The 25,495-nt window shown below is 43.6% G+C and overlaps 1 protein-coding gene across 4 annotated transcripts in view; it reads left to right on the top strand.

The window, feature by feature from the left end:
• slc8a4b (solute carrier family 8 member 4b) overlaps positions 1-25,495 on the top strand; it is a 204,332-nt gene that overhangs the window by 105,096 nt on the left and 73,741 nt on the right. For all 4 annotated transcript variants that reach the window (XM_015946551.3, XM_015946547.3, XM_015946548.3 and 1 more), the window contains 9 exons: positions 1,359-1,498; positions 1,569-1,721; positions 1,799-2,026; positions 2,099-2,506; positions 4,226-4,336; positions 4,425-4,577; positions 12,764-12,860; positions 12,999-13,190; positions 15,133-15,325. In XM_015946551.3, the coding sequence (XP_015802037.1) occupies positions 1,359-1,498; positions 1,569-1,721; positions 1,799-2,026; positions 2,099-2,506; positions 4,226-4,336; positions 4,425-4,577; positions 12,764-12,860; positions 12,999-13,190; positions 15,133-15,325 (1,675 nt within the window). The remainder of the gene's footprint in view (positions 1-1,358; positions 1,499-1,568; positions 1,722-1,798; positions 2,027-2,098; positions 2,507-4,225; positions 4,337-4,424; positions 4,578-12,763; positions 12,861-12,998; positions 13,191-15,132; positions 15,326-25,495) is intronic.

Raw genomic sequence — 25,495 nt, 5'->3', positions numbered from 1 at the left:
TTAGGCATAGGTCGGCAGCCACCTGGAGCCCCCTTCTGTTGGGGGGGCCCCCTAGCCCTGACTGCTGGCACCTTTCTGTTGATGCCACAATGGACTATTCCTATTGCACAAACAGGAAGTGATTAGCAGTCATTCCACTCCAATCCAGTTGGTGGCAGTAATGCACCAAATACTTGTTTGCCAAGTGCCACAAGACCACAAAAAAAGAAGAAGAGAGGCGGGAGCTTTCGTAACAAACTCGAAGCGGTAGTCAAAACATTAAGCATGAAATGGAGTTATCCTAATGGCTCCAACAAGAGAAAGAAGCAGCTTGCTTTAAAAAAGCGTTAATCTTCACTTCCGAAAGTGACGTTGTTTTTCTATGTAAACATCAAAAGGAAGCAGAAAAGGAAAGACAATGGAAAATGTTCAAAGCGAGGAAAACATAGACCAAAATCGAAAATGAAAAAAAAAAGAAAGACAAAAGCACAGGAGCACTGACAGGAAGCAGAAAGAAGAGCAAATATTGAAACCACTCAAAGGGAGAGAAAGACAGGAAAAAAGAAGAGGTCTAATAAAAAGGGAAAATAACTCGTGTCAGAAGAGGGGACAGTTTCACAAATCCAGTTAAATATAAGATTGTCGAAAATTTAGTGTAAGGGGGCCCCACGTCTGTGTTCGCCTTGGGCCCCCAAATTGCTAAATCCGCCACTGCCAACTCTGACATCCAAATCCAACATGGCCGCTGCTTAGCTCTTCCTTTTGCTTGCATCTCACAGCCTCAGTAGCAGATGCAGTTCTGCACTGCCTTTATTTGTGAACAGAGAAGTGTTGCAGATGCATGGAATACTGTTAAGATGCTAGCTAGCTTCATCAATGAGCAGGACAGGAAAATCCTGCAGAAATGGCACGGACATCCTGCTCAGATCCCAAATCTCATTTCTGAGTTGGACTAATCACATCAGAAACAGCAGGGCCTTCTGATTTCTGTGCACATTTAGCTGCTTTTCTGCTCATTTTCCGTTCAAGTCCCGATGTCTGGCCTACAGAAGTCATTTGTGTTGTTGCGGATCAGATGGATGCAAAGTGAACAAACACTACAAAGCACTTTCAGCAACAAGCGGCTCCACTGAGAGTTCCTGGAGCATCTCATCAGATTCCCTAGAGGCTGATGAACAAAGCCATCGGAATAACTGCAGCACGCCCACGCATCTGGTTTGCCTCGCCTGACGAGCAACAAGAGGCTGACTTATGGAGTGACTGCGAGAAGATTAGTGGGTGGTTTTAAAAAGAGAGCTCAGAAAGGTTACAACCCAATCTAGATGTTGTCATCTCTTGATGTTATAAATAATGTTCACGCTTTTATTTTTTCATTTCAGGAGTCGTACTTCCTGTATGGAACCCTGAGAACCCCTCAGTGGGAGATAAGGTGGCGCGGGCTATTGTGTACTTTGTGGCACTCGTATACATGTTCCTGGGCATGAGCATCATAGCAGACCGGTTCATGTCATCCATAGAGGTACATCAGTCATCACTTGTTTGTGCTCCTTCACTCACACCGGTTTGACATGAGGTCCTGTCCTCTGCAGGTCATAACTTCCCAGGAGAAGGAGATCACCATTAGAAAGCCCAACGGTGAGACCACCACGGCCACGGTCCGAATCTGGAACGAAACCGTCTCTAATCTCACTCTGATGGCGCTGGGCTCCAGCGCCCCAGAGATCCTGCTCTCCGTTATTGAGGTAAGTGTGGTCTGAGCCCAAATCAGTTCATGTGAATGATGGTGGGGTTGGGGTTAACTGATGTGACCCTTCTGCAGGTGTGCGGTCACAATTTCCAGGCCGGCTCTCTGGGCCCCAGTACCATCGTCGGCAGCGCCGCCTTCAACATGTTCGTCATCATCGCCCTCTGCGTTTACGTGGTTCCCGATGGAGAGACGAGGAAAATCAAACACCTTCGGGTGTTTTTTGTCACAGCAGCGTGGAGTGTCTTTGCCTACATCTGGCTCTACATGATTTTGAGTGTCTTCTCCCCTGGAGAGGTGGAGGTGAGGACGAGTTCGGACTCAGAACAGAACCAAGGCGGAAGCACCTTTAACTCTGTCCTATCCCTCCTGTAGGTTTGGGAGGCCGTGCTCACATTCCTCTGCTTCCCCTTCTGTGTGGTCCAAGCCTGGGTGGCCGACCGACGCCTTTTCTTCTGGAACTACGTCCAGAAGCGTTACCGTGCCAACAAGAGCCACGGCATCATCATCGAAACGGAAGGAGGTGCCGACGGAGAGATCGGGGCAGCGGAGATTGGAGGAGCGCTCGGTCCGGGCGGTTTCACCAAAATGGACATGATGGAGCTGGACGGGCAGATGGCGCTGAACTGCCACAGCGGGATAGACGGGGGGATGATGGGGGAGGGGGTAATGAAGGATGAAGAAGACGAGGCCAGGAGGGATATGGCAAGAACACTAAAGGAGCTGAAGCAGAGATATCCAGATAAGGACAAGGAGCAGCTTATTGAGATGGCGAATTATCAGGTAAAACACCAGGGTTGTTGGACGTCAGTAACAAATAAAGTTGTGTTTGAAACCCAGTCCTTTCCTTGTCCTAAATGGAAGAGTTCCACCAAATGGAACTTTGTATGGTTTGATGAGGGATCCCATAGGTTAGGGCTAAGCTCTAAAAAAGCTCGTTTTAGATCAGACTGCATTTGGTAGCTTCGTTGTCCTTTCTCCATGGAGTTTGCACGTTCTCCCCACGAGTGCTTGGGTGACCTTATGGCACTACAGCTTCCTCCCATACACCAAAAACATGCCTTTCGGGCTGATGGAAGACTCTAAAATGCCCCTAGGTGTGAGGGAGCGTGTGAGTGGTTGTGTCTCTGTGTCCCTGTGATGGACTGAGACAGTCTCTCACTGAGTTAGATACCAGCTTCCTGCTTTAAGACCATTCTCGTTGCGTTCGGTAATCCATCATTTCCCTGTGGTTTCTTTTAATTTGTCCAGGGAGTGGTGAAAGTCGACTAGATGATAAAAACCTGTCATCAATGATGTTTTAAGGTAGTGTGAGGTATGTGTGTGTTTCCTATTTAGGTAACACTTCTTGTGGTTTTTGTAAAGGAAAAAGCAAGAATTTGATATATTTACCTTCCGAACATGAATTGTTATTGTTATTATTATTAGATTAATTAATGGACAATAAATAGCTAATTAATGATGTAATATCTACATTTCTGCTTGTTTTTGTCATGTTTGGAAGGTAAATATATCAAATTCTTGCTTTTTCCTTTACAAAAACCATAAGAAGTGTTATCTAAATAGGAAACACACAAGCAAAAATGTAGCTATTACATCATTAATTAGCTATTTATTGTCCATTAATTAATCTAAAAACAACAACAATAATAATAATAATAGTAGTAGTAATAATAATAATAATAGTAATAATAAAATTAATAATAATAATAATAATTATTATTATTATTATTATTATTATTATTATTATTATTATCATAACAAAATTAATAATAATAATCTGAAATGTGTTGTCTTTTATTTAAATTTTTGTTAAAAAAAGTTAAGACAAACAATTGGCCCTCGCCACCTGTAGATTCTCCCCTAGAGGGCAGCAGACTGGCCATGGCAGCTTTCTGATGAAGGTACTAGTCCTATTGCTCCGACTGAAAGCTTTAAGGACAGAAATAGTCTATTTAGGGTTTTAAGGTACTAAACTCATCTTACAAAGACAATTTAAAACTAAACATTTCCTACCACCAGAACCATAAAACACAAAATAACTTTTTCTTTTCGAGTTGAGCTAGAATCCATGCTGACCTGCAAACTAAACCAGACTTTGATGAATCAAACGTTTTATGGTCATGATTCTTTCACCGAAAGCTCATTTTTATGGAAAACAAAGATCTCCGTTTCCGCTGCCTCTGCTGCTACGGTCTCCTCCCTTACATTTAAAAAAATGACATCATTCCCAGCCAAGCCACATTTAATCTAATGATCTCGACTGCTGCAACAGCCAGTTTGTTCATTTTCAATTTGGTGGGTCATTAAGATTACTGTTCAGCCTTACACTTTCTCTGAAACCATTACTAACAGACTGATAAGCATCATTGATCTGAAGATCCAAGAGCCAGAAACAAAGTCTAAGTCTTTATGTGGTGTTCTGCTCTTTAGTTTAAAGAAGCCCTTTCAGCCCTTTCTCTCATATAAACCTGTTTAATCAGTGATGTTCCTCATAATCAGGTCCTGATGCAGCAGCAAAAGAGCAGAGCGTTCTATCGTATCCAGGCAACCAGGATGATGATCGGAGCCGGCAACATCCTGAAGAAGCATGCTGCCGACCAGGCGCGCAAGGTGAGCTGAACTTTTACCTCCGTTCAGACTGACATTTACAGCCCTGAGGCGACACGTCAGCGTTATATTTTCCTGGGTTTTTCTCCAGGTGGTGACCAGCCATGATACTCAGGCTCAGGAGGACGACCCCAACACCATCAGGATAGAGTTCGAACCCCCGTTGTACCAGTGCTTTGAAAACTGCGGCTCCTTGAATCTGACCATAGCCAGGCGTGGAGGAGACCCCAGATTTACTGTCAAGGTGTGAACAAATGAGATGGACTGGGATTAAAATGTGTTTCTATAGTAAATGGTCTGTATTTTGATATAGCGCCTTCTAGAGTCCTGGAATCCCTCAAGGCGCTTTACAACACAATCAGTCATTCACCCATTCACACACACATTCACAAACTGGTGGTGACGAGCTACGATGTAGCCACAGCTGCCCTGGGGCGCACTGACAGAGGCGAGGCTGCCGAGCACTGGCGCCACCGGTCCCTCCGGCCACCACCAGCAGGCAACGTGGATTAAGTGTCTTGCCCAAGGACACAAGGACAGCGACAGACTGAGCAGGGCTCGAACCTGCAACCTTCCGATTACGGGGCGAGCACTTAACTCCTGTGCCACCGTCGCCCACATGGGAGGAGCTCAGCGACACAATGGGGCCATGACAGCAGACGAGTAGAAAAACCATCATATTCTAAGCACTTTTCTTTGGATCTTTTATTTCTCATAACATGTGTAACGATTCGTTAGTTACATCTTAAGTAATGACCCATAAATGTGAGATTCCACAGGAAATATGAAATCAATTTGGTGGATCTTTGAATATTATTTTAAGCAGAAGATCGGAACTCTTTATTGCAGGGATTAGATAACACTTCGTATTAACCCAGAGTCAAAAGAGAGAGAGACAAGTTTTAAAGTTCAAGAAGATTTATTTCTAAACAAGTTAAACAAGACTAACTGTAAACACTATGTGATGATGAACTAAGGTGGAGTAAGACTGAGGATGGTGTAGGTGTGAAATATGTTCAGAACCAGCAAATCTGGAGAGACTATTAGTTCTGAGTGGGAGTGAAAGGGTGTTTCACTCCAAGCTTTGGTTTGGAGATTATCACGCACATTGAGACGCCATCTGTCGGTCTATGTACCCCAACGGAAGTCCCCGTTTAGATCCGGAATGTCAGGGGTCCAGCTTGGACCCTCTTGGAAATGACGCCTGTAGATATGCAGCGGTTGCCGACCCTTCCAGTCTTGAGTTACTCCCAGGTCACGACAGTTTATTGGCATCAGCGAGACCCTGAAGGGGTCGTGATGGTTCAGCTTTTATTCTGAAGGAACTGTTGCAGCAGGTGGAACATGCAACAGATTTAATCCAGCTTGTCGTTAGGTTCTTTCGTCTTTAAGAGAAAAGTTACGGATTGGCAGCGCCGATAACTTCTCTAGAACGCTTGGAACTCTAGTTAAGAATACGTGGGGCATAGTTTTATAATTTGGATGTTTTGATTTACTGTCGAATCAGAATTTGACAACAAAAGGGGATTTACCAAGCACCAACAAAACCATGCCCCGCGTCAGATCTGGAAGGTTCTGATTGGATCAGAAAAAGGAATTGTGTCATGTGACTTTAGCATTATGTGTGATCAGTCTAGTGTAAATATTTAAAGTTATATTACTTATTAAAATACCATCATAGGATTATAATATCAAGTAATTAATATTCTCATTTCACAGATTGATTGAACCTTGAGCTTTACATGATTATTTGGACTAACAAAGTGATTTAATTATTATTTAATAGAGTTCTTCGTCTTCTTTCTTCTTTCTTGTGCTGCCTGAGGAAGCAACAGTTTAGATAAGAGCACAGAGCATGAGTGGCCTTGGCCCATTTCCTGTAGATTAGGCTTGTGTCAGAAACTTATGGTTTTGCTTGGACATAGCAAATAGAGCAGGGCCTTTAGGTCAGGAATGGACAATTCATCACGCTACATATTTTCCTCTCCAGGGGATTTGAGAGAATCATTGTTTTCTTTCCTGACTTGATGCTCTTGTGAGAGAAAGAGAGATGATGAATACAAGCGAGCTGGGAGACAAAAAGAGGGAGCCACTTCTCTTGATTTTCAGTTTTCCGCTGAGCTTGAAGCTCAAAGGAAGTTCTGTCTCAGTGCAAAGGTGATTGATCTTAACCCTAACGTTGGCGTGAACCTCCTGCTGAGTCTACATGCAGGATGGTAACTGATCTGTGCACTTCTATGACTCAGAGGCACACTTCCCCACCTCCTTTCAAATAAATAGAAGTCATAGAGTCATGCTTTGTAACATACAGTCTGACCCTTTTTGATGAATCTCTGAATTTATTTGCTTTTGAGAGGATTGAGAGAACGTGGATTTCTTCTTGTAGGAAATTTGGAGGCAATCAGCAGAGCACTGAGGGGTTTGAGTCAAAAGGAAATGACAGCTGAGATGACTGAAACTCTACAGTTTGTCCATTATTTTGTGCCGAACTCCAGATTCAATTGGGAGTTATGTAACAAAACAACGATTCTAGAAAGGTTTTTAATGTGATGGTTAATGAGCTTTTAATGGCTTCCAATGCGGGAATGTGCTCTGACCTCAGTTAATATAATCTGTTCATCTTTTCTGACTAGCAGAAGGATCTGTTGGACTGTGTGATGTCAGATGTTGATGTTTCTCAGTTGTATCCCTGAGAGGATGGCTCAAGGCTGAATTGTGTTTGCCCTTTATTAGTTTCCTTTCTTTTTTTATGCTGCATGGTGGAATAGTTGGTAGCATTGGTGCCTTGCAGCAAGAGGGTCACAAGTTCACATCCCAGTTGTGTCCTTTATGTGCAGAGATATAACATTTTCTCCATGCACTCAAGGGTTTTCTCTGTATAGTCTGACAACATGCAGGTCTTTTTGATGGACACAGATAAAGACGGATGCCCGGTGACTTGCTGAGATAGACAGCAGCTCCCTGTGACCCTTACAAGAAGAAGCATTTAAGCAGATGAATGAATATTTGTTTTCTTTTAACCCGTTCTCACACCCGAAGCGGCTAAAACTGACGATGGGTGACCAAGCGTTTGTTTCCGTCACTTTGGGAGCCTCAATGCGTCGGGGGGCACAGCACGGTATCGCGCTTGTGCCACAGCATCACTTTCCGATGCCAGCAATAAAACGAAGATTTCACAGAATTGTGACCTTTACCCTCTTTCTATTTAAAGTTCCCCTCACCTCCATCCTAACCTTAACCCACTCGCGCATGCAAAACTTTGTTGTCTAGTTGTGTCGTCCATCTCAAACATGGTTAACGAGAAGTTTAGAATGAGAAACTGGGTTTAGGATGGGGGTGAGGGGTTAGAGGTAAATTGTCAGTGAAATGCGTGTTTTCCCACGGACTTCGGAAACCGACGCTCTGGCACCGCGCAGCGCCTCCCGACACATTGGGAGCTCCAACGCGTTAGAAACAAACACTTTGTCACCCATCGTCAGTTTTAACCGCTTCGGCTGTGAGAATGTGTTGTTTCTTTAGGTGCGTGATCCAAAACGTGGACTTCTATTTCACCTCTATGCTGATGACACTCTTCTGTATCTGTGTGTCAGTTCTGAGTTCAGTGGCTAGTAGCTTAAACAACATCTAAGATTGGATGGACTTATGGTCCATCCCGGACAAGCCCCCAAACATAGTTCTTTAGTAAACCGTCCTTACTGTCCCTTCCGTTGAACTTTTCCATAATTTGCGATTATTCTGTTGATCATTCATGGGGATGTGCCCTTAATAATAGATGAAGGATTTGAGATTCCCAGTTGATTCATGTGATGGGAAAATTAATTTCAAAATTCATGTGGCAAAACTGGTGTTAATAGTTCTGTCAGTGTGCCCCAGGGCAGCTGTGGCTACACTCATCACCATCAGTGTGTGAATGTGTGTGTGAATGGGTGAATGATATACTTTAATGTAAAGCACTTTGGAGTCGTCTGACCCTGAAAGGCGCGTTACAAGTGCGGGTAATTTACTGTCATCATAGTTTGACCTTTTAAGGTCTTGTCAGCCAGCCAGCTTTGAACAAATGCTGATCATCTTTGGTGTATTCTTACTGTGTCTAGTTTCTAATTCCATTTTTGGTTCTTTTTAAAACACAGGAAAGGTTTCTCTTTAGTTTGTTGACAGTTTTGTTTGCCGACTGCAAAACATCATCAGAGCTGACGCTGATGGTGGCGTCACTTCCTACTCCATTTCTCCTCAGGCAGCAGAGGACGTTGTCGCCCTCTACTGCCTGCTCTCCCCTCTCCGATGATGCAGTCCCATGCACGATCCAACAAACTCATCAACAAGAAAAAGAGAAAAAAAACAAGATAACACCACACAAAGCTCATGGGTACGTAACATTTCACAATATGGACTAGGATAAGCAGAAGAAAGCATTAAAAAGGTTTAAACTTTGCAGTAACACCAAAGAAAATACCATATGATGAAGTTGTAGCAACAGGACTAGCATGTCAACAGATCACAGATGAGGGAAAGAAAGCAGAACTCAGAAATAATGTAGTTGGGATATTAAACAACAGTAAAATTCAACACAGCAATATTACAAAAGAAGAACAATCAGCAATGACAGCTTTATCCAAGAATGAACAGATAGTTATTCTGCCAGCGGACAAAGGAAGTACCGCAGTGGTAATGGACAAAGAAAAATACGAACAACAGATGAAACAGATTAGCCTGGCAAGCTAATTGTATTATTTAGTCTGGTAACGCTCCATTGACGGCTCTCGGTTGTGGGGCGGGTTCTACCGTTGTCTTTCAAATGATCTCCACATGCTACTGGACAATGAATGTGACATACATGTGACACAACAGCTATCGGTAAATGAGGCGGTCCGCAGTTGAAGAAGGAGAAAAAACATTTTTTCTAAAAAACAAAAAGCTCTTAAATACATCTATCTGCTCCTGATTCTAATGAAGCCCAAGTTCTAATAGTCCAAAATTGATGTAAAAGCCATTTCAAACAAGCTGTCGCCATCTTGTTTCACTCTGTTGCATCATCCCACCCACCAGGCATATAGAGTGCCCTGATTGGCCCACAAAGCAGATAAAGCTCTGTGATTTGTTCACTAAGCAGATAGAGCACTATGATTGGCCCACCATTATGGACCAATCACAGCCCTTAATGTGTTTGAAACCCCTCTAGAGAGTTGTGATTGGCCAGCCAGAATGGTGTTAGGGGCTGCAGAGGTTCCAGTGGAGCGTTCCTAGACCAAACTTTGCAAAGCAAGAATTTGGTCTAGTTCACTAGGCTAGAAATAGATGCTAGAGGACAAAAATACATATGAAAATTTTAAAAAGACCCAATAGAAAACATTAAGAAAAATATGAAAAAATTACTCAAGCCACTACAAGAAAATGGCAAAATAACAGAAAAAATGTACAAACACTGGATTCCTACAGCAAACATAACACCAAGAATCTATGGAACTCCAAAAATACACAAACAAAACACCACTTAGACCAGTAGTTGATAGCGTAGGTACACCAACACACAACATGGCAAAAAAATCAGCTAAATCATCAGCACGTTATTAGGAAACACAGACCAACCATGTAAAAACCGCACATAGCTGGCAAAAGAACTAAAGGAGATCACAATAGAAGACAACGACATGCTCATCTCACATGACGTCACATCTCTGTTCACAAAAACACCAACCCAAAAAAAAACATAGACATAGTAGTTAACAGAATCAGACAGGACAAGACTTTACACAAAAGAACAAACCTCACAGCAGATGACATAGCACAACTGATAGGACTGGTAGCTAACTCCACTTACTTCATTTACGACAACACAATATACAAACAACTGGAAGGCTTCGCCATGGGTAACCCATTATCAGCCACCCTGTGTGAGGTTTTCATGGAAGACCTAGAACAAAAAGCCATAGCCACTGCCCCCCCAAACTACAAAATAAAACTATGGAAACGCTACGTGGATGACATACTGGAAATCATACCAAAAGGTCAAACAGAAACACTAACACAACACTTGAATAACATTGACGACACAGGCAGCATAAAGTTCACATATGAGATAGAAGCAGAAGGCAGCATAGCATTTATGGACATGAAAATAACCAGGCAGACCGACGGGACCCTAAACATAAACACATACAGGAAACCAACACACACAGACCAATAGCTATTATGGACATCAGAACTCCCCACCATACACAAAATGTCAGTAATCAGAACATTATATCACCGAGAAAACATGATAACAGAAGAAATAGACCGTAAACAAGACGACAAACACATACAACACGCTTTAAAGACCTGCGGATACCTGACATGGGCAACAAACAAAGGTAAACAACACACAACAACAGAAAGAAAAGAACAACCAAAGTAAAGAACCAGAAACCCTGAAAGACAAGAACCAAAACCAGTGATAATGTCAGAACCCAAGTCCCCAAGCCAGCCTCTCCCAGCTAGCCGATCTCCACCATAGACCACATCTCCCAGCATGTCCCTCGAGGGGATTCCCTCCACGTCACACCTACGTCACCAACCGCGAATATATACGGAAGTCGCTTCCCCAGCTCACCACTCAGTCATCGTTTCTTCAGATCCATGATTAGAGTTTCCAATCAACCGATCCATCTTACGAACTATCCGCTCACAGTAAGTGTTCTTACTTCTGGAAAACCCAGCATTTCCGTGTCACTTCATTGACGCTCGAACGCTTGGGGATAAATCGTGAGCCGGCGTTTCACCGACGCTATCACTTCCGCGTCTGTGAAACCACGCTCTCTACAAGCTCAACTCCCGAATCCAGCCGACCAGTCTGACAGATAACCTTACCATACATCAAAGGCATAACAGAAAAAATAAGACCAACAATGAAAAAACACAACATAAACACACCAACAAAACCATACACAACAGTTAGAAACAGACTAGTACACCCAAAAGACAAACTATCAGCTGGACTTAAATGTGGAGCCATTTACGAAATCCCATGCAAACTCTGCAATAAAACATACATAGGAAAAACCAGACGCCAACTCAACACACGAACAATAGAACATAGAAAAGAGTGTGAGAAAGAGGCAAGTCGAAGACACACAAGAGCAGCAAAACAAGAAGCAGAAAGTACAATAAAGAAGTCAGCCGTAACAGATCACTGCATAAGAGAAAACCATGTAATGGACTGGGACAACACAAGGATCATAAACACCGAACAACAAAAATACAAAAGATGGATAAAAGAAGCTATCGAGATAAGGAGACGTGGATGTGGGACCATGAACAGGGACGATGGAGTTTACACGTTGGATCGTGCATGGGACTGCATCATCGGAGAGGGAAGAGCGGGCAGCAGAGGGCGACAACGTCCTCTGATGCCCGCGGATAAACGGAGAAGGAAGTGACGCCACCATCAGCGTCAGCTCTGAGGAAGTTTTGCAGTCGGCAAACGAAACGTCAGCAAGGTAAAGACAAAACCTTTAACTGTGTTTTAAAAAGAACCTGATCAAACTGATGTTCATTCAAAATCCGATTCGGGATGCGGACCATTTCCACAAAATGTACTGCAACAAATCCAACATAAGACTGAGCTCCTTATGTTTGATTCCCATCAGATCTCCCTCTCCAGCATTTGTACCTACACAAACTGAGTCTGTTGTTGCACGTCCATAATGGATTAGTGAAAAAGCCTTTAAACGTCAGTAATGAGATCTGTAAAGTGACTCCAGACGCTACAGAACCCAGAGTTTAAGAAATAATCATAACAAACATATCAGCAGTCTTTAAAGTGCTTCTTTTTTCCAAAGGAGGGAGAAGAAACTTTAATTTTGTAATAAAAGAAGAAGAATTTCTTACATTTTCATGGAAAATTCATGAAATCAGTGCGCTACATGTCTAGAAAATTAGAAATATGGCCCAGCCAGAGGGCCGTACCCAAAATATCAGGCGTATGAATGAATGTTTTCACACTGAAATTAGGCATCGGATCTGTTAGCGCATGCACATTTTATGAAGAGCTAAAAATAGAGTAGGGCTGATAGATTTTTCAGGGCAGCGAGACTGACTTCATGATTCTGCTTTGCCTGCAAACAGAATCAGAAATGCTGGGGCTGTTTGTGACTTTTGGTTAATTCAGTTTAGGACAAGAAGGATGGGGTTAATTAACCAGCCCTCATAGAAGGGACGGAGACAAAGGGGCGAGTTTAGAGATGTTTTTCTCCGGTAGCTTCCATGTCTTTATTAGCTGACTGAATGACCATAGGGCTGGATTTAATGAGGTGGTTCCTCGTGTTTTCTCACTCTGTCCTCTGGTGGGATCTCTCTTTCTGTTAATCTGCCCTTTTCACACATCTCATACCTTTTATCTTTATTCTTGCACCCCCCACCCCCTCATCTCTCCGCGCTTCCATCTGCTCCCAGGTGGATTATCGCACAGAGGATGGCACAGCCAACGCCGGTTCGGATTACGAGTTTGCCGAAGGAACGCTGCTGTTTAAACCAGGAGAAACCCTCAAAGGTAAAATCAGTAAAAGTTCATGAGGTGTTTCCAAAAGCCTTGTCACCGAGACTCGGGCTCAGGTAGCAGAAGTCATCCGCAGCGCTGCAAAGGCTTGCAGTTCATCAGATATCCCGACTGTTCCCATTTATCTTCCAGAGATCTCGGTTGGTGTGATTGATGATGACATCTTTGAGGAGGATGAGTACTTCTACGTACACCTCAGTAATCCCCGCGTGGTTGACTATCCTGAGATGAGCACCACCCCCCTGGATGCCAGCGACTCCCCTAAAGCCGTGCTGGGTGAAAACCACATGGCTACGGTGACCATCTACGATGATGATCATGCAGGTAAGCAGAGTCTGGACAGTTCTACGCTCTTTTACTGAGACGGGGTGAAAAGGTCAGAGGTGATTATGAGAAGAATAAACTCTTCTTCTTACTGATGGTATTTATAATTCCCGCAGGTCAACATAACTGATCTGCATGTTTAAACTAGGGATTGGGGATGGGTACCTTTGACATTTGAATAGATTCGGTACTAATTCCCGGTACCTAGGAATCGATACCGGTACTTAACGGTACCAATTTTCGATACTTTTGAGTGTTTAATATTTTAATTCTCTTTTATAATTAAATATATATTTTTCTCAATATATAACCATATTTGATAAATATCACGATAGATAACATACAACTGTTTGTATTTTAACATCGTCCTTGTAGTTTTATAAGCTGATAATTAAACTGAAGCAAACATCTTTACTGTGAACTAAATTTACTGTGCATCTTCATTCCTTTTGCCGTCCTTTTTCATTTGATTTTTCCTACTGGGAAGTTAGAATTTCCGAGGAGAAAGCGAACGCACCATTAGCTGATAACAATGGTGGCAATGGAAGCTAACATATCAAGCTAACGTTATCTTAAACAGTTTATTTAGCTGCTGGAGCAGATTAAAACAATGATGCCTCACACTTAGATCGTTGTCGCTGGTTTCATCTTCACCCAATCACCCGTCGCATTTAGTAAAGTGAAGCCAAACTTTAGAGCGTGTTCATGTTCTTCCAGTCGGAAATTCGGAGTTCCGAGGAGAAAGCGAACGCACCATTAGCTAAACGAAGCTAACATATCAAGCTAACGTTATGTTAAACATTTTATTTACCTACCGGAGCAGATTAAGATGAGGATGTCTCACTTAGACCGTTGTCGCTGGTTTCATCATCACCCACTTACCCATCACATTTAGTGAAGTGGACCCAAGCTTTAGCGTGCGTTCTTTCTACCATGCTGCTCTGTTTACAACGGGCTCGCAGCGACCGACGACATAACGCTCTTGCGCATGCGCAGCTGTCTAGGCAAGTTCTCGTTATGAAGGACGGGTACCGAAACGAGGCACCGTTTCAAATGAAGTGAATCGGTGCTCGGTCGGTACTATGGAAGTCGGTCGGTACCTTAAAAAGTACCGAATTCGGTACCCATCGCTAGCGATGTCTGATATTATGGGCCTATCGTTATTATCAGCTGATGTTGGCATTACAATGCAGTATTGGCAGAGTTAGAATTATGGGGGAGATAGGGGGAGCCACGAAAGGGTGATGGGCTCCCCTGGAAGCCCTCAACTGACACACCCAAGGGTAGCCTGAAAAATGACGATATAGTGCCCCCCCCCTCCATGGAGTTATAATGGAGATGATTGGTCGGATTCCCCCTTTCCTCCCCTCGACCACCGCTCTTGCTGCATTCTCGTGGGGCTCCCCGGGAGACTGTGTAATGTGAGCTCTAACAATCAGTGATCATCGGGTTTAATATTTCAACCCTTTAAGCACCAAAGGGTTATGTATTTATTTACTCGGCAGCAGAAGTAATTTACTTAACATTTTGTTTGAACGCTCCCTAAATAGATTGTTTTAGAGTTTTAAACTGATGTTATTCAACAGCCTCATTTCTGAGAAACAGAGTTTACACTTTTCTGGATTTATTCACACGATATTTTTTAACCTAAACCTAAAATTATGGCAGGAACAGTAAGATATTAATGCTGAACGCAACCCCTCGATGCGCAGGAAGCTGTATATTTTTAGATTTAGGATGGCCGCCTAACCTTTTGGTTTGTGATTGGACTAGCCATTAGCTTATCAGTCCTGAATGATGAATATGTTTCTGGTTGCATAAATCTGAATGATTTATTAAAACTTTTACACAGAAACACTTTACAATCGTCTAAATATGCCTAAAAGCTGTGATCAGATCAGCCGAAGGTTGAAAGAGCTGAATGCTTCATGTTCTCCATCAGGCATCTTTACGTTTGAGAGCTCCTCTCAGAGGGTGAGTGAAAGCGTGGGTGTGATGGAGGTGAAGGTGCTCAGGACATCTGGGGCACGGGGGATGGTGTCCATCCATTATCGAACCGTCGACGGGACCGCTAAAGGAGGGGAGGACTACGAGACCGCCTCTGGCAAGCTGGAGTTTCAGAACGACGAGACCATGTGAGTTCAGATCTCCTCAGCTTTTTAGAGAGAGTCATCACTCCTGGTGTGTGTGTGTGTGTGTGTGTGTGTGTGTGTGTGTGCGTGTGTTTATGTGTGTGTGTGTGTGTGTGTGTGTGACCTCTAATCATTTTGCTAATCGTGAGTTTAGTGGAGTAATTGGACTCCACGAGGTAGAGAACAATGTAATAATTCTAGTTTTCAGGGTAGAGCGGTTAGGATTAAACACTCCACACACTCTCCCAGAACTGCCTCTGCGTCCTTGGCTGGATGAATTTTTAATGTGCTGAAGTTAGCAGAGTTAAATTGACCAATATATAAAGCTGTTGGGAGGCAGTTTCCTGTGAGCCTCATGGGGCCAACACTCTGTGTGTGTGTGTGTGTGTGTGTGTGTGTGTGTGTGTGTGTGTGTGTGTGTGTGTGTGCGTGTGTTAACCTCTTTGCTGAATCAAAGGTAAATATTAAGGGTTGTTTTTTTCTGTTTAGTTTAAAATAGTTCCAAAAGACTTCCCTGAAAGTAAAACAGTGAATGTTTTTTCCTACAAATTTCTGGCTTTTTGTTACACACACACACACACACGCACGCACGCACACGCACGCACACACACACACAAGAACAGTTTTTTTTTATCTGAACCACTCCTTCAGCTAATTTCCTTTTTTATTTTATTTGTTTTATTTATTTATTTATTTATAACCGTGTCCTGTCTGGCTGTGAAGCAAACAGAATTGATGTCTGAATGCTGGTAACAAGCCTTACAGATTTACTCTCAGGTGGAGCATCAAAGTGTCTGCTTTTAATGTCACGCCTGATACTTAAAACTTTATTGTTATTGTTGTTGAATGCTTTGTAATTCCGACCAGACACGGAGTCAGAGGTGAAAGAGAAAGGAAAAGACAAAAGGTGGGGAGTCCACAAAAATACACAATAATGAACAAGAGTCGGCTTCTAGACCTGCAGAAAGAGAATGAAGAGAAAAAATGGGACGCAACAACAATACAACAGGAGCAAGCTATAACTGCGTCAACTTGATGAAGAAATATATAATCAACATTGTTTAACTGAAGAATCACACGATAATAAATCACAGTGCATTAAGTGCCCACCATAGTCTTAAGACATGTGTTGAACGTGCCCAAGCCCATACTTTTGAGAGCACCATGTGAGCACCTGTGTGTGTACACGCGCTTGTTTTATGTAAGGTTTCTCTATAAAGGCGTCTAATAGAGAGTGTGAGGGACCACAGATCTGCCACTAAAGATGCGTAGGAGATGGGGGGAGCTCCAAGTCCCAGAGATCCAGGCGCTGCCCCAGAACACAGGAACCCCAAGGAGACTGCAACCAGAAAGGCCCCCGCCCCCCACGAGAGGCACAGAGGATCGCCCCGGGGGCCACAAACAGCAGCCGGCTGAGCCCGGGACCCAGCGACCCGGGACCCAGGGGCGACCACCCTCGCCGGGGACCCAGCAGAGCCCAGGGACCCAGACCCCACCAGACAGCCACCGGGATTGGTCAGGCAGACGCCAAAAATCTTAAACCCCCTGACCCGGGAGCCAAGACCCAGGCAGACCAAGGCACCACACCCCACACCAGGTGTGGCAGGGGGAGGGGAGACGAAGATCTCAGCTTCAGCTAATTTCCAACAGTTACCTCATCAAAACCACCTCAATTGTGCTCTAAAATGAAGTCTGACATTGGGCTTTCTCCTCAATATTTCTTTCTAGTAAGTCATTTTTAAATAAATCTTTGAAGGCTAATGGGCTCTAAATGTGTGTGATTACTCTAGCTTGACCTCCACGTGAGAAAGAACGCGATATCTAGCTCTGATTCAGACGGGAGGAAAATCATGATGATGAGCTCTAAAGAACCCTAATTTACTCCATTAAAAAACAAATATTACTGTAGAAATATTAATGATGATGAGTGGTTTCCCGGCATCTTGTTGACATACTGTGTTAATCTAAACTAAATTTAAATGACTGCTGGGATTGATGCACAGAGACAGCTGCCAGTGTAATTCTAATTAGGAATGCTAATTAGATTGTTTCATGGCTGCAGCACAGTTTGATCAATTACAGTTTAAAATCAAAAATGCAATCAGCAGACAAGAGAAGAGACGAGTGTAGAGATGCTGAGCTAAGGAGGGTGGAGGATGGTTTGGACCAAGCAACAGACGATCAGCTGATGAGGGTAAAGGTCAAAAACTACCAGAGATAGAAAATCCTTTTATAAGGTGACTGCAAGTGTTTTCTTATAAAGCTGAAGTCAATCTGACTCCGGACACTAGAGCGTGATCATCAGTAGCTTTATTAGTTTTGATTTGTCTCAATAAATTCATTACTTTTCAGGTGCTTTTATTCTGAAGGAAACATCCAGACAACTGAGGAAAGACATACAGATTTAATCCTCCTGTCATTTATTTCACCAGTTTCTTATTCTATAGCGAAATAAAGGTAAACGTTAATGAAACGTTAAATCTTTGAAAAATATGCAGTCTCGTTAATTGAGGACACCCCCCCCCCCCCCCCCCCAAAAAATAAAAATGTAAAAAATCATAAAAACTGTTATAGTTAAAGAAAATGTTCAGGTTTGATTTTTAAAATCTGCTTGTAAACCATCATGTGTTATCACAAATGCCTTTTTGGTCCCTCTCCTTTCTCTAATTTACTCTTTTTCAGATATTAATTCTTTTCTAATTGCTAATCATAAACAATAATTAATATTAACCAAAAAGTCATTTCAGTCATTAAATACATTTATGATGAACCATTATGATTATTTATGATGCTTATTATGATCCTTGTAATAAACAGTACAAAGAGTTTATTAAAATGATTATTTTAAATCTTGAAGTGTCCTTCATCTTGGGACGGAACAGTAGACAGATAAAAGGCAGTCGGATTAAAGATGGTTTAGAGAAGAAGTGAAACAGCTGTGATGGTTAATCTGTGGGACAAAGTACAGCTCAACCCAGCTCGACCTAGCTGGGGAAGTGTGACCTTTGGGTCACAAAATGAGGCATTCATTCGCTACACTTTTTTAAAAGGTCTTCGTTCCTTTTTAGCTTTTCTTCCAGGCAGTTATAATTTATCACCTTCCTGTTGTTTAGTTGCTCCTCGTTTGCATTTCTCTCCCCTCTGAAGGTTGTTTTATGCTTGACGCGTCTGCGAGGTCCGCACGGCTCATCGCGGCAAAATTGCGTCATTTTAACAACCACGCCCCTCCACCGCGCCTCCGCACGGCCTAAACTTTCCGCACCGCGCTCCTAGGAAATTTTCTAACCATGCGGACGGTCGGACGTGGGAAAACATGGCGGACTGGCAAGAAGTAGTATGGCAGAGGTTGGTAAATACAGACATTTGTATGATTCAGCTCTCAGAGATCACAGTGATCAACATGTTGTTAATAATTCTTGGAGAGAAATAGCTCGCACTGTCGGAAAAGACGAGGACGCTGTTAAAAATGCTGGAATGCCATGTTGTAAACAGTAATTTCTACTTCTACTATGGTGTAGTGTTGGATGCATGCTGTAGAGCTCCATGCTGCCCCCTACAGTTTGGGAGAATATTGGCTCACCGCAGAGACAAGCCGCATGAACCATAAACGCTGCGAGTTGTGAAGCGCGTTCCATCCGCGAGCCGCGTCACCAAGCGGAAAGAAAACGCGTCAAGCATAAACCAAGCTTTATAAAGCTGAAGTCACTCTGACTCCGGACACTAGAGCGTGATCATCAGTAGCTTTATTAGTTTTGATTTGTCTGAATAAATTCATTACTTTTCAGGCGCTTTTATTTTGAAGGAACATCCAGACAACAGAGGTAAAACGTACAGATTTAATCCTCTTGTCTTTTATTTCACCAGTTTCTTATTTTATAGTGAAATAAAAAATGTAAATCTTTGGAAAATATCCAATCTCGTTAATTGAGACCCCCCCCCCCCCCCCCCCCCCCCAAAAGAAACAAATAAAAAAGAAAAAAAATCATAAAAACTGTGTTTTATTTAAAGAAAACGTTCAGGTTTGATTTTTAAAGTCTGCTTGTAAACCATCATGTGTTATCATAAATGTCTTTTTGGTCCCTCTCTTCTTTCTCTAATTTACTCTTTTTCAGACATTAACTCTTTTCTAATTGCTTTTTTAAAAGGTCTTTGTTCCTTTTTGGCTTTTCTTCCAGGCAGGTATAATTTATCACCTTCCTGTCGTTTTGTTGCTCCTCATTTGCATTTCTCTCCCCTCTGACATCCACCTTCACCACGTCACCCTCCTCTTCCTCTCCCTGGCTTCTCACCTCTTCAGGATTTGTCGTCTCTGACTTTAGAGAAGTGAATCATCTGTTTACTCATTTATAAAAAGAGGGATGAGCTTCACTAAAACCTGAAAGAGTCTCAAGCTGAACCAAGAAAGGACAGAGAAGAGCTGAGAGGTCCAGCAGCACGTGCACAGAGCTGTGCAAAAGTTTTAAACCGCCTCATCTCTTGCTTCCCTTCTAGACTCTCGCGGGAAGTTTGAAACAGATTTTGATTATGTTTCTGCTATTTTAAGGCTTTGCACTCCAGTTTTGCTCGTGCCATGACAATCTTGTGCAATTTGTGCTTAATAAATAAATAATCTGGACAAGTTGAGGTCAAAAACACCATTTATGTGTCTGGGAGTCTCTGCTGCCTCTAGAAACACTCCAAACATGAATATAACCTCCATCCATTTTCTGTTAGTGTTTGGTTTTAGGAGTTATGTTCGTAAAACAAGTGGTTTCAAAAAGTCCCCGTTTGTGACATCACAAATAGGGAATGTTGAATCGAATCACCTCTCAACTGGAGGAGAACTGCTGCTGGAGGAGCAGCGGCAGTTCTCCAAGCCCCTCTCTGATATGGGAGCTTTTCAGCTTATAGCAGCCTGAGTGGGGATGGGTGGGCGTGGCCAGCTTCAGCTTGTTTTCTTAAAGTGACAGAGCCCTAAAGCAGCTCATTCTGGAAAGTACTGAAAATTGTCAAGAACAACTCTGCTGAAAAGGCTTCATGTGAGAGGGATTTTGATCAAAGAACTTCATAAACATGTTTTGTATTGACCTTAGAATGAATGTACCTTAAGAAAAAAATTACATAAAATGTCCCTTTTAACATACTGGATGTTATGCATTATGTTTCTAGGAATGTCAAACTCAATTTCATTATAAAATACCTCGAGACAAAGCTGACGTTGGCCTTTGTTTAAATGAAGGAAGATAGAAAATGCTTTTCAGATGTTGAATTAGAAGAAATATATTTATTTAAATTGCAGCAGGCACTCTCTTGTGTCCATAAAAGCTCAAACTTCAGGTCCGTCAGTATCTGGGACCAGGCTGAGCTGAAAGGAGGTGAATGAGTGAGATCTTTGGCTGTTTGGGATCGCTGGAGCGTTTTTTATTGGAGCTCAGATGAGTTTGTCTTTATTCGTCGGCATCAAACCCTCACTGAGATGTTCAAACGTAACTTTCTCGGCTTTAACGTCGTCGGACTCTGACGTGGAAATAGTTTTGTTGTTGAACTAGAAGGACTTGTGGTTTTAGCTGTGTTTCTACTGCACAGCCACAAACTGGTTCAAATGCGTTTTCCATCTTATAAAAACCTTGGAGACCTCTAAGTACCCTGGAGAAGATGTTGATGAAGATCTACTTTAAAGATTATAAAAGGTGAGGTTGCTGGAATGAAAGCATAAAGAAGCGTTGGATGAATGGATGCTTTAGTATTGGAGCGCAGAGCCTTGAAGGCTTCCCTCTGGTGGAGGTCAGAGGTCAGACTCCTTGTTTTCTGAAGGATCTGTGTTCAGAGGTAGTTTTACACATCGTCTGTTTGTCGTGACGAGTTCCCCTCAGGCCAGAAAATCAGCTCAATAACATCCGTGGAGAAAGAAGAGAGTCTTTGACCCCGATGATGTCAGGGAGTCTGAATTATGAGTGTGTGTCGGTCGAAGCATGTTACATGGGCTGAGAAGATGGGAAACTCTAGATGGTGTTTATAACGTTAACACAAGCTGAGGGAAAGTGTTTCTTGTGCTTTTGTGGCGTCTGTTACCCAAAGCTCTCGTCGATCAAGAGCTAAATGTCACAAAAGGTGACTCTGTGGGCACCCCGTGTGGTGCTGGAGAGCTGGGCATGGTTCTGTTCAGTTTACCCAGGGTCATCCTGCATCAGCTCACATGTGCATCTGTATTTATTCACTACTGTGTGTGTGTGTGGTCCCATTATGTACTGCAGGAAGTAATTAATTATCTCTTGTGTACAGCCAATTAGTGCTTCCCTTATCTACCTCGCGCTTGTTTCCCAGCGGAGCCTACGAGTGTCTCTTTTCTGTCTGCAGCGCTCGGTTTGCCCCTTTCTGGGTCTGCATTAATCAGGACGTGTGTGTGTGTGTGTTTAAGTGTGTGTGTGTGTGTGTGTGTGTGATTGCAAGGTAAAAGGGAAGGTGAAGCGTGCTGTGCGTGAGACTGAAAGATCCTCTCAGCAGGGTCGGGTTATTCTTAGCCGTCCTCTGGCCTAAAGCCTGGCTCAGAGTCTCAGCCACCAACCAGACGTTAGAGAGAGAGAGAGAGAGAGAGAGTGTGTGTGTGTGTGTGTGTGTGTGTGTGTGTGTGTGTGTGTGTGTGTGTGTGTGTGTGTGTGTGTGTGTGGTCCTCTTCCCTGGCTGCTCATTATGAATTTGAAACATGTGTTGCCACCTAACTGTGTCCAGCTACGGCCTACGATGGCTACGGATTTTTCTGGAATAGGCACTCACCCTGCCCCCGTGGGTCATTTGGTACCGCCCCTAACTGAATAAATTGTAATTCATTAAATCTAAAGAGAAACCGTTCATTTTAATTTAGTTTATTTGTCTTTGTTATAAACTAATATTCATTGTTTTCTTTTAGTAAGACAAGTGTTGTGGATTTAAAGATGTTGTTTCATACCTGCTGACAGTTTCGACTGAAGGCTCCAGACTTCCTCAGAGTGTCATCCGTAGCAGGAATAGCAGGAATGAACAAACGTCTTTAAAACCACGTGTGTCTTCCTCAAAGAAGGAATGCTAACAAAACAATGTCCTAATACGTACGACGTTATAAACTGTGCCAAATGTAGCCTCCAGAAATGGTCTGTTTTTTCATCTACAGGTCACCTCTTCAGTATCGGGTCATTTGGAGACATAAGTCTAAACTGGTGCTTTAAGGTTGGTTTATGCTTGACACGTCCGCGAGGTCCGCACGGCTCCACGCGGCAAAATTGCGTCATTTTAACAACCACGCCCCTCCACCGCGCCTCCGCACGGCCCAAACTTACAGCACCGCGCTTTTAGGAAATTTTCTAACCGCGCGGACGGTCGGACGCGTGAAAACATGGCGGACTGGCAAGAACTAGTATGGCAGAGGTTGGTAAATACAGACATTTGTATGATTCAGCTCTCAGAGATCACCGTGATCTCTGTTAATGATTCTTGGAGAGAAATAGCTCGCACTGTCGGAAAAGACGAGGACGCTGTTAAAAATGCTGGAATGCCATGTTGTAAACAACAGTCATTTTTACTTCTACTATGGTGTAGTGTTGGATGCATGCTGTAGAGCTCCATGCTGCCCCCTACAGTTTGGGAGAATATTGGCTCACCGCAGAGACAAGCCAAATGAACCATAAACGCTGCGAGTTGTGAAGCGCGTTCCATCCGCAAGCCGCATCACCAAGCGGAAAGTAAATGTGACAAGCATAAACCAAGCTTTAATCTGCAAGAAAGATACTGTTATGCTTGGTTTATGCTTGACGCATTTACTTTCCGCTTGGTGATGCGCATGAGACCTTCAGCTCTTGCTGGGTAGGTTCGTGAGTGTGAAGCGGCTGGGATGAGGATCACCACCTCCAAATCTGAGACCATGGTTCTCGACCGGAAAAGGGTGGCTTGCCAACTCCGGGTCGGGAGAGAGGTCCTACCTCAAGAGGAGGAGTTTAAGTATCTCGGGGTCTTGTTCACGAGTGAGGGTAGGCGGGATCGGGAGATCGACAGGCGGATTGGTTCAGCATCTGCAGTGATGCGGACGCTGAACCAATCTGTCGTGGTGAAGAGGGAGCTGAGCCAGAAAGCCAGGCTCTCGATTTACCGGTCGATCTACGTCCCAATCCTCACCTATGGTCATGAGCTTTGGGTAATGACCGAAAGAACGAGATCGCGGATACAAGCGGCCGAAATGAGTTTCCTCCGTAGGGTGGCCGGGCTCAGCCTTAGAGATAGGGTGAGGAGCTCGGACATTCGGGAGTGACTCGGAGTAGAACCGCTGCTCCTCCGGATCGAAAGGAGTCAGTTGAGGTGGTTTGGGCATCTGGTCAGGATGCCTCCTGGACGCCTCCCTGGGGAGGTGTTTCGGGCATGTCCTGCCGGCAGGAGGCCCCCGGGTCGACCCAGGACACGTTGGAGAGGTTACATCTCCAGTCTGATCCGGGAACGCCTTGGGGTCCTGCCGGAGGAGCTGGTGGAGGTGGCCGGGGAGAGGACGGTCTGGAGCTCCCTAGTTGGGATGCTGCCCCCGCGACCTGGACCCGGATAAGCGGAGGAAGACGACGACGACGAACATTAACAACATGTGCTGTGATTATAATTTCTCATCATACACCACCTAATCCTAATCCCTCAACTTCCTAATTCACCACTGCACATGCTTTCTCCCCAGTCATCCCAGTTTCCCGCCATGGTGCTCTGTGTGTGTTAGTGGTGCAACAACACAACCTCTTAGTCTTTCTGACAGAGCTGTGATCCTAGATTAGCCGCTGGTGATTAAGGAATCAGGAGAAAACACTTTCGACACCACATTCTCCCTCTGGCCAGATGTTTCCTGGAATCGGGAGGAAACAGAAGCGTGAGCGTGTGGCGTGTGCATGTGTGTCGCAGCGCTGGTAAAGCGTCAACCTGTTTCTCCGTCTGTCACCAGTGTAGGGTGACTAACCCGGAGCTGTTCCCAAAATAAAACATCCTTTCAACTCCAAACCCCCCAAAGAGCTGCTCGCTGAGTGTAAAACACACAAGTGTGTGTGTGTGTGTGTGTGTGTGTGTACATATGTGTGTGTGTTTATACATATGTGTGTGTGTATATACATATGTGTGTGTGTGTGTGTGTGTGTGTGTGTGTGTATACATGTGTGTGTATGTGTGTGTGTTTATGCATATGTGTGTGTATATATATATATATATATGTGTGTGTGTGTGTGTGTGTGTGTGTTTATACATATGTATGTGTGTGTGTACACATGTGTGTATGTGTTTATACATATGTGTGTGTATACATGTGTGTGTGTGTGTGTGAGTGTGCATGTGTGTGTGTGTGTATGACTCAGCAGTTCACTACATTTCCACAGTCATCTTTGTTTCCCAACGAACTAGCACACACACACACGCGCACACACACACACACACACACACACACACACACACACACACACACACACTTGCATATTGTAACCTTCCTGATTATCAGCTGACTGCACAATGAGCAGCAGCTCTAGAACTGAGACCAGACTGAACTCATGCTGGAATGAAGAACCTCCATCAGATGGAAACCGTTCAACATGCAGAAGGAAACTTAAACATTACAAAGGGTTTTCTGGGAATTTTAAATATTTATGTGTGAGAAATTCATCCATCACAACCTCACTCGGATCACATCTTTTTATACCCTGTTGACGTTTCAGTGGGATTTTACTCTACATTTACGCCGCACCTCAACAGTGTTGGACCATTTTAACCCTCCCACTGTCTTCATGGTGACCCTGCCAGGAAAGCTGACCACTGAGCAGGGTTGATGGCTTAGCCCTTGAAGTCCACGTGGCGGGGTGAGGTGTGAGCACCACCTCACCCCGCCACGTGGTTAACACTGGAAAGGGAAGAGACAGAGGATTCTCTGGGGAACCTTTAAAAAAACTTGAGTTATCAATTTAAACAAGATTTGGATTGTTGGTCTCTTATTAATTTGTCCGTAGTTGCCAAAATATGTTCTATAAAAGGAAAGTTTTTCCCAGTTTTCATATCTATTTCAAACTACAGGTGCATTTCCGCTGTCGGAACTTCAGGGTACGTTAACAGGAAAACACAGTAGAATTCCTCCACATAGCCGTCACTAAACTCCCAACACCGGAAAAGGTCAAGGGGCTTTGTTGTAAAAAAAAAAAACAAAGCTTCTTCTGG

This window comes from Nothobranchius furzeri, chromosome 14 (genome assembly GCF_043380555.1).
Source record: "Nothobranchius furzeri strain GRZ-AD chromosome 14, NfurGRZ-RIMD1, whole genome shotgun sequence".
Classification (NCBI taxonomy): domain Eukaryota; kingdom Metazoa; phylum Chordata; class Actinopteri; order Cyprinodontiformes; family Nothobranchiidae; genus Nothobranchius; species Nothobranchius furzeri.
Note: the sequence above shows the minus strand (reverse complement) of the source record. Positions and strands in the feature narration are given on the sequence as shown.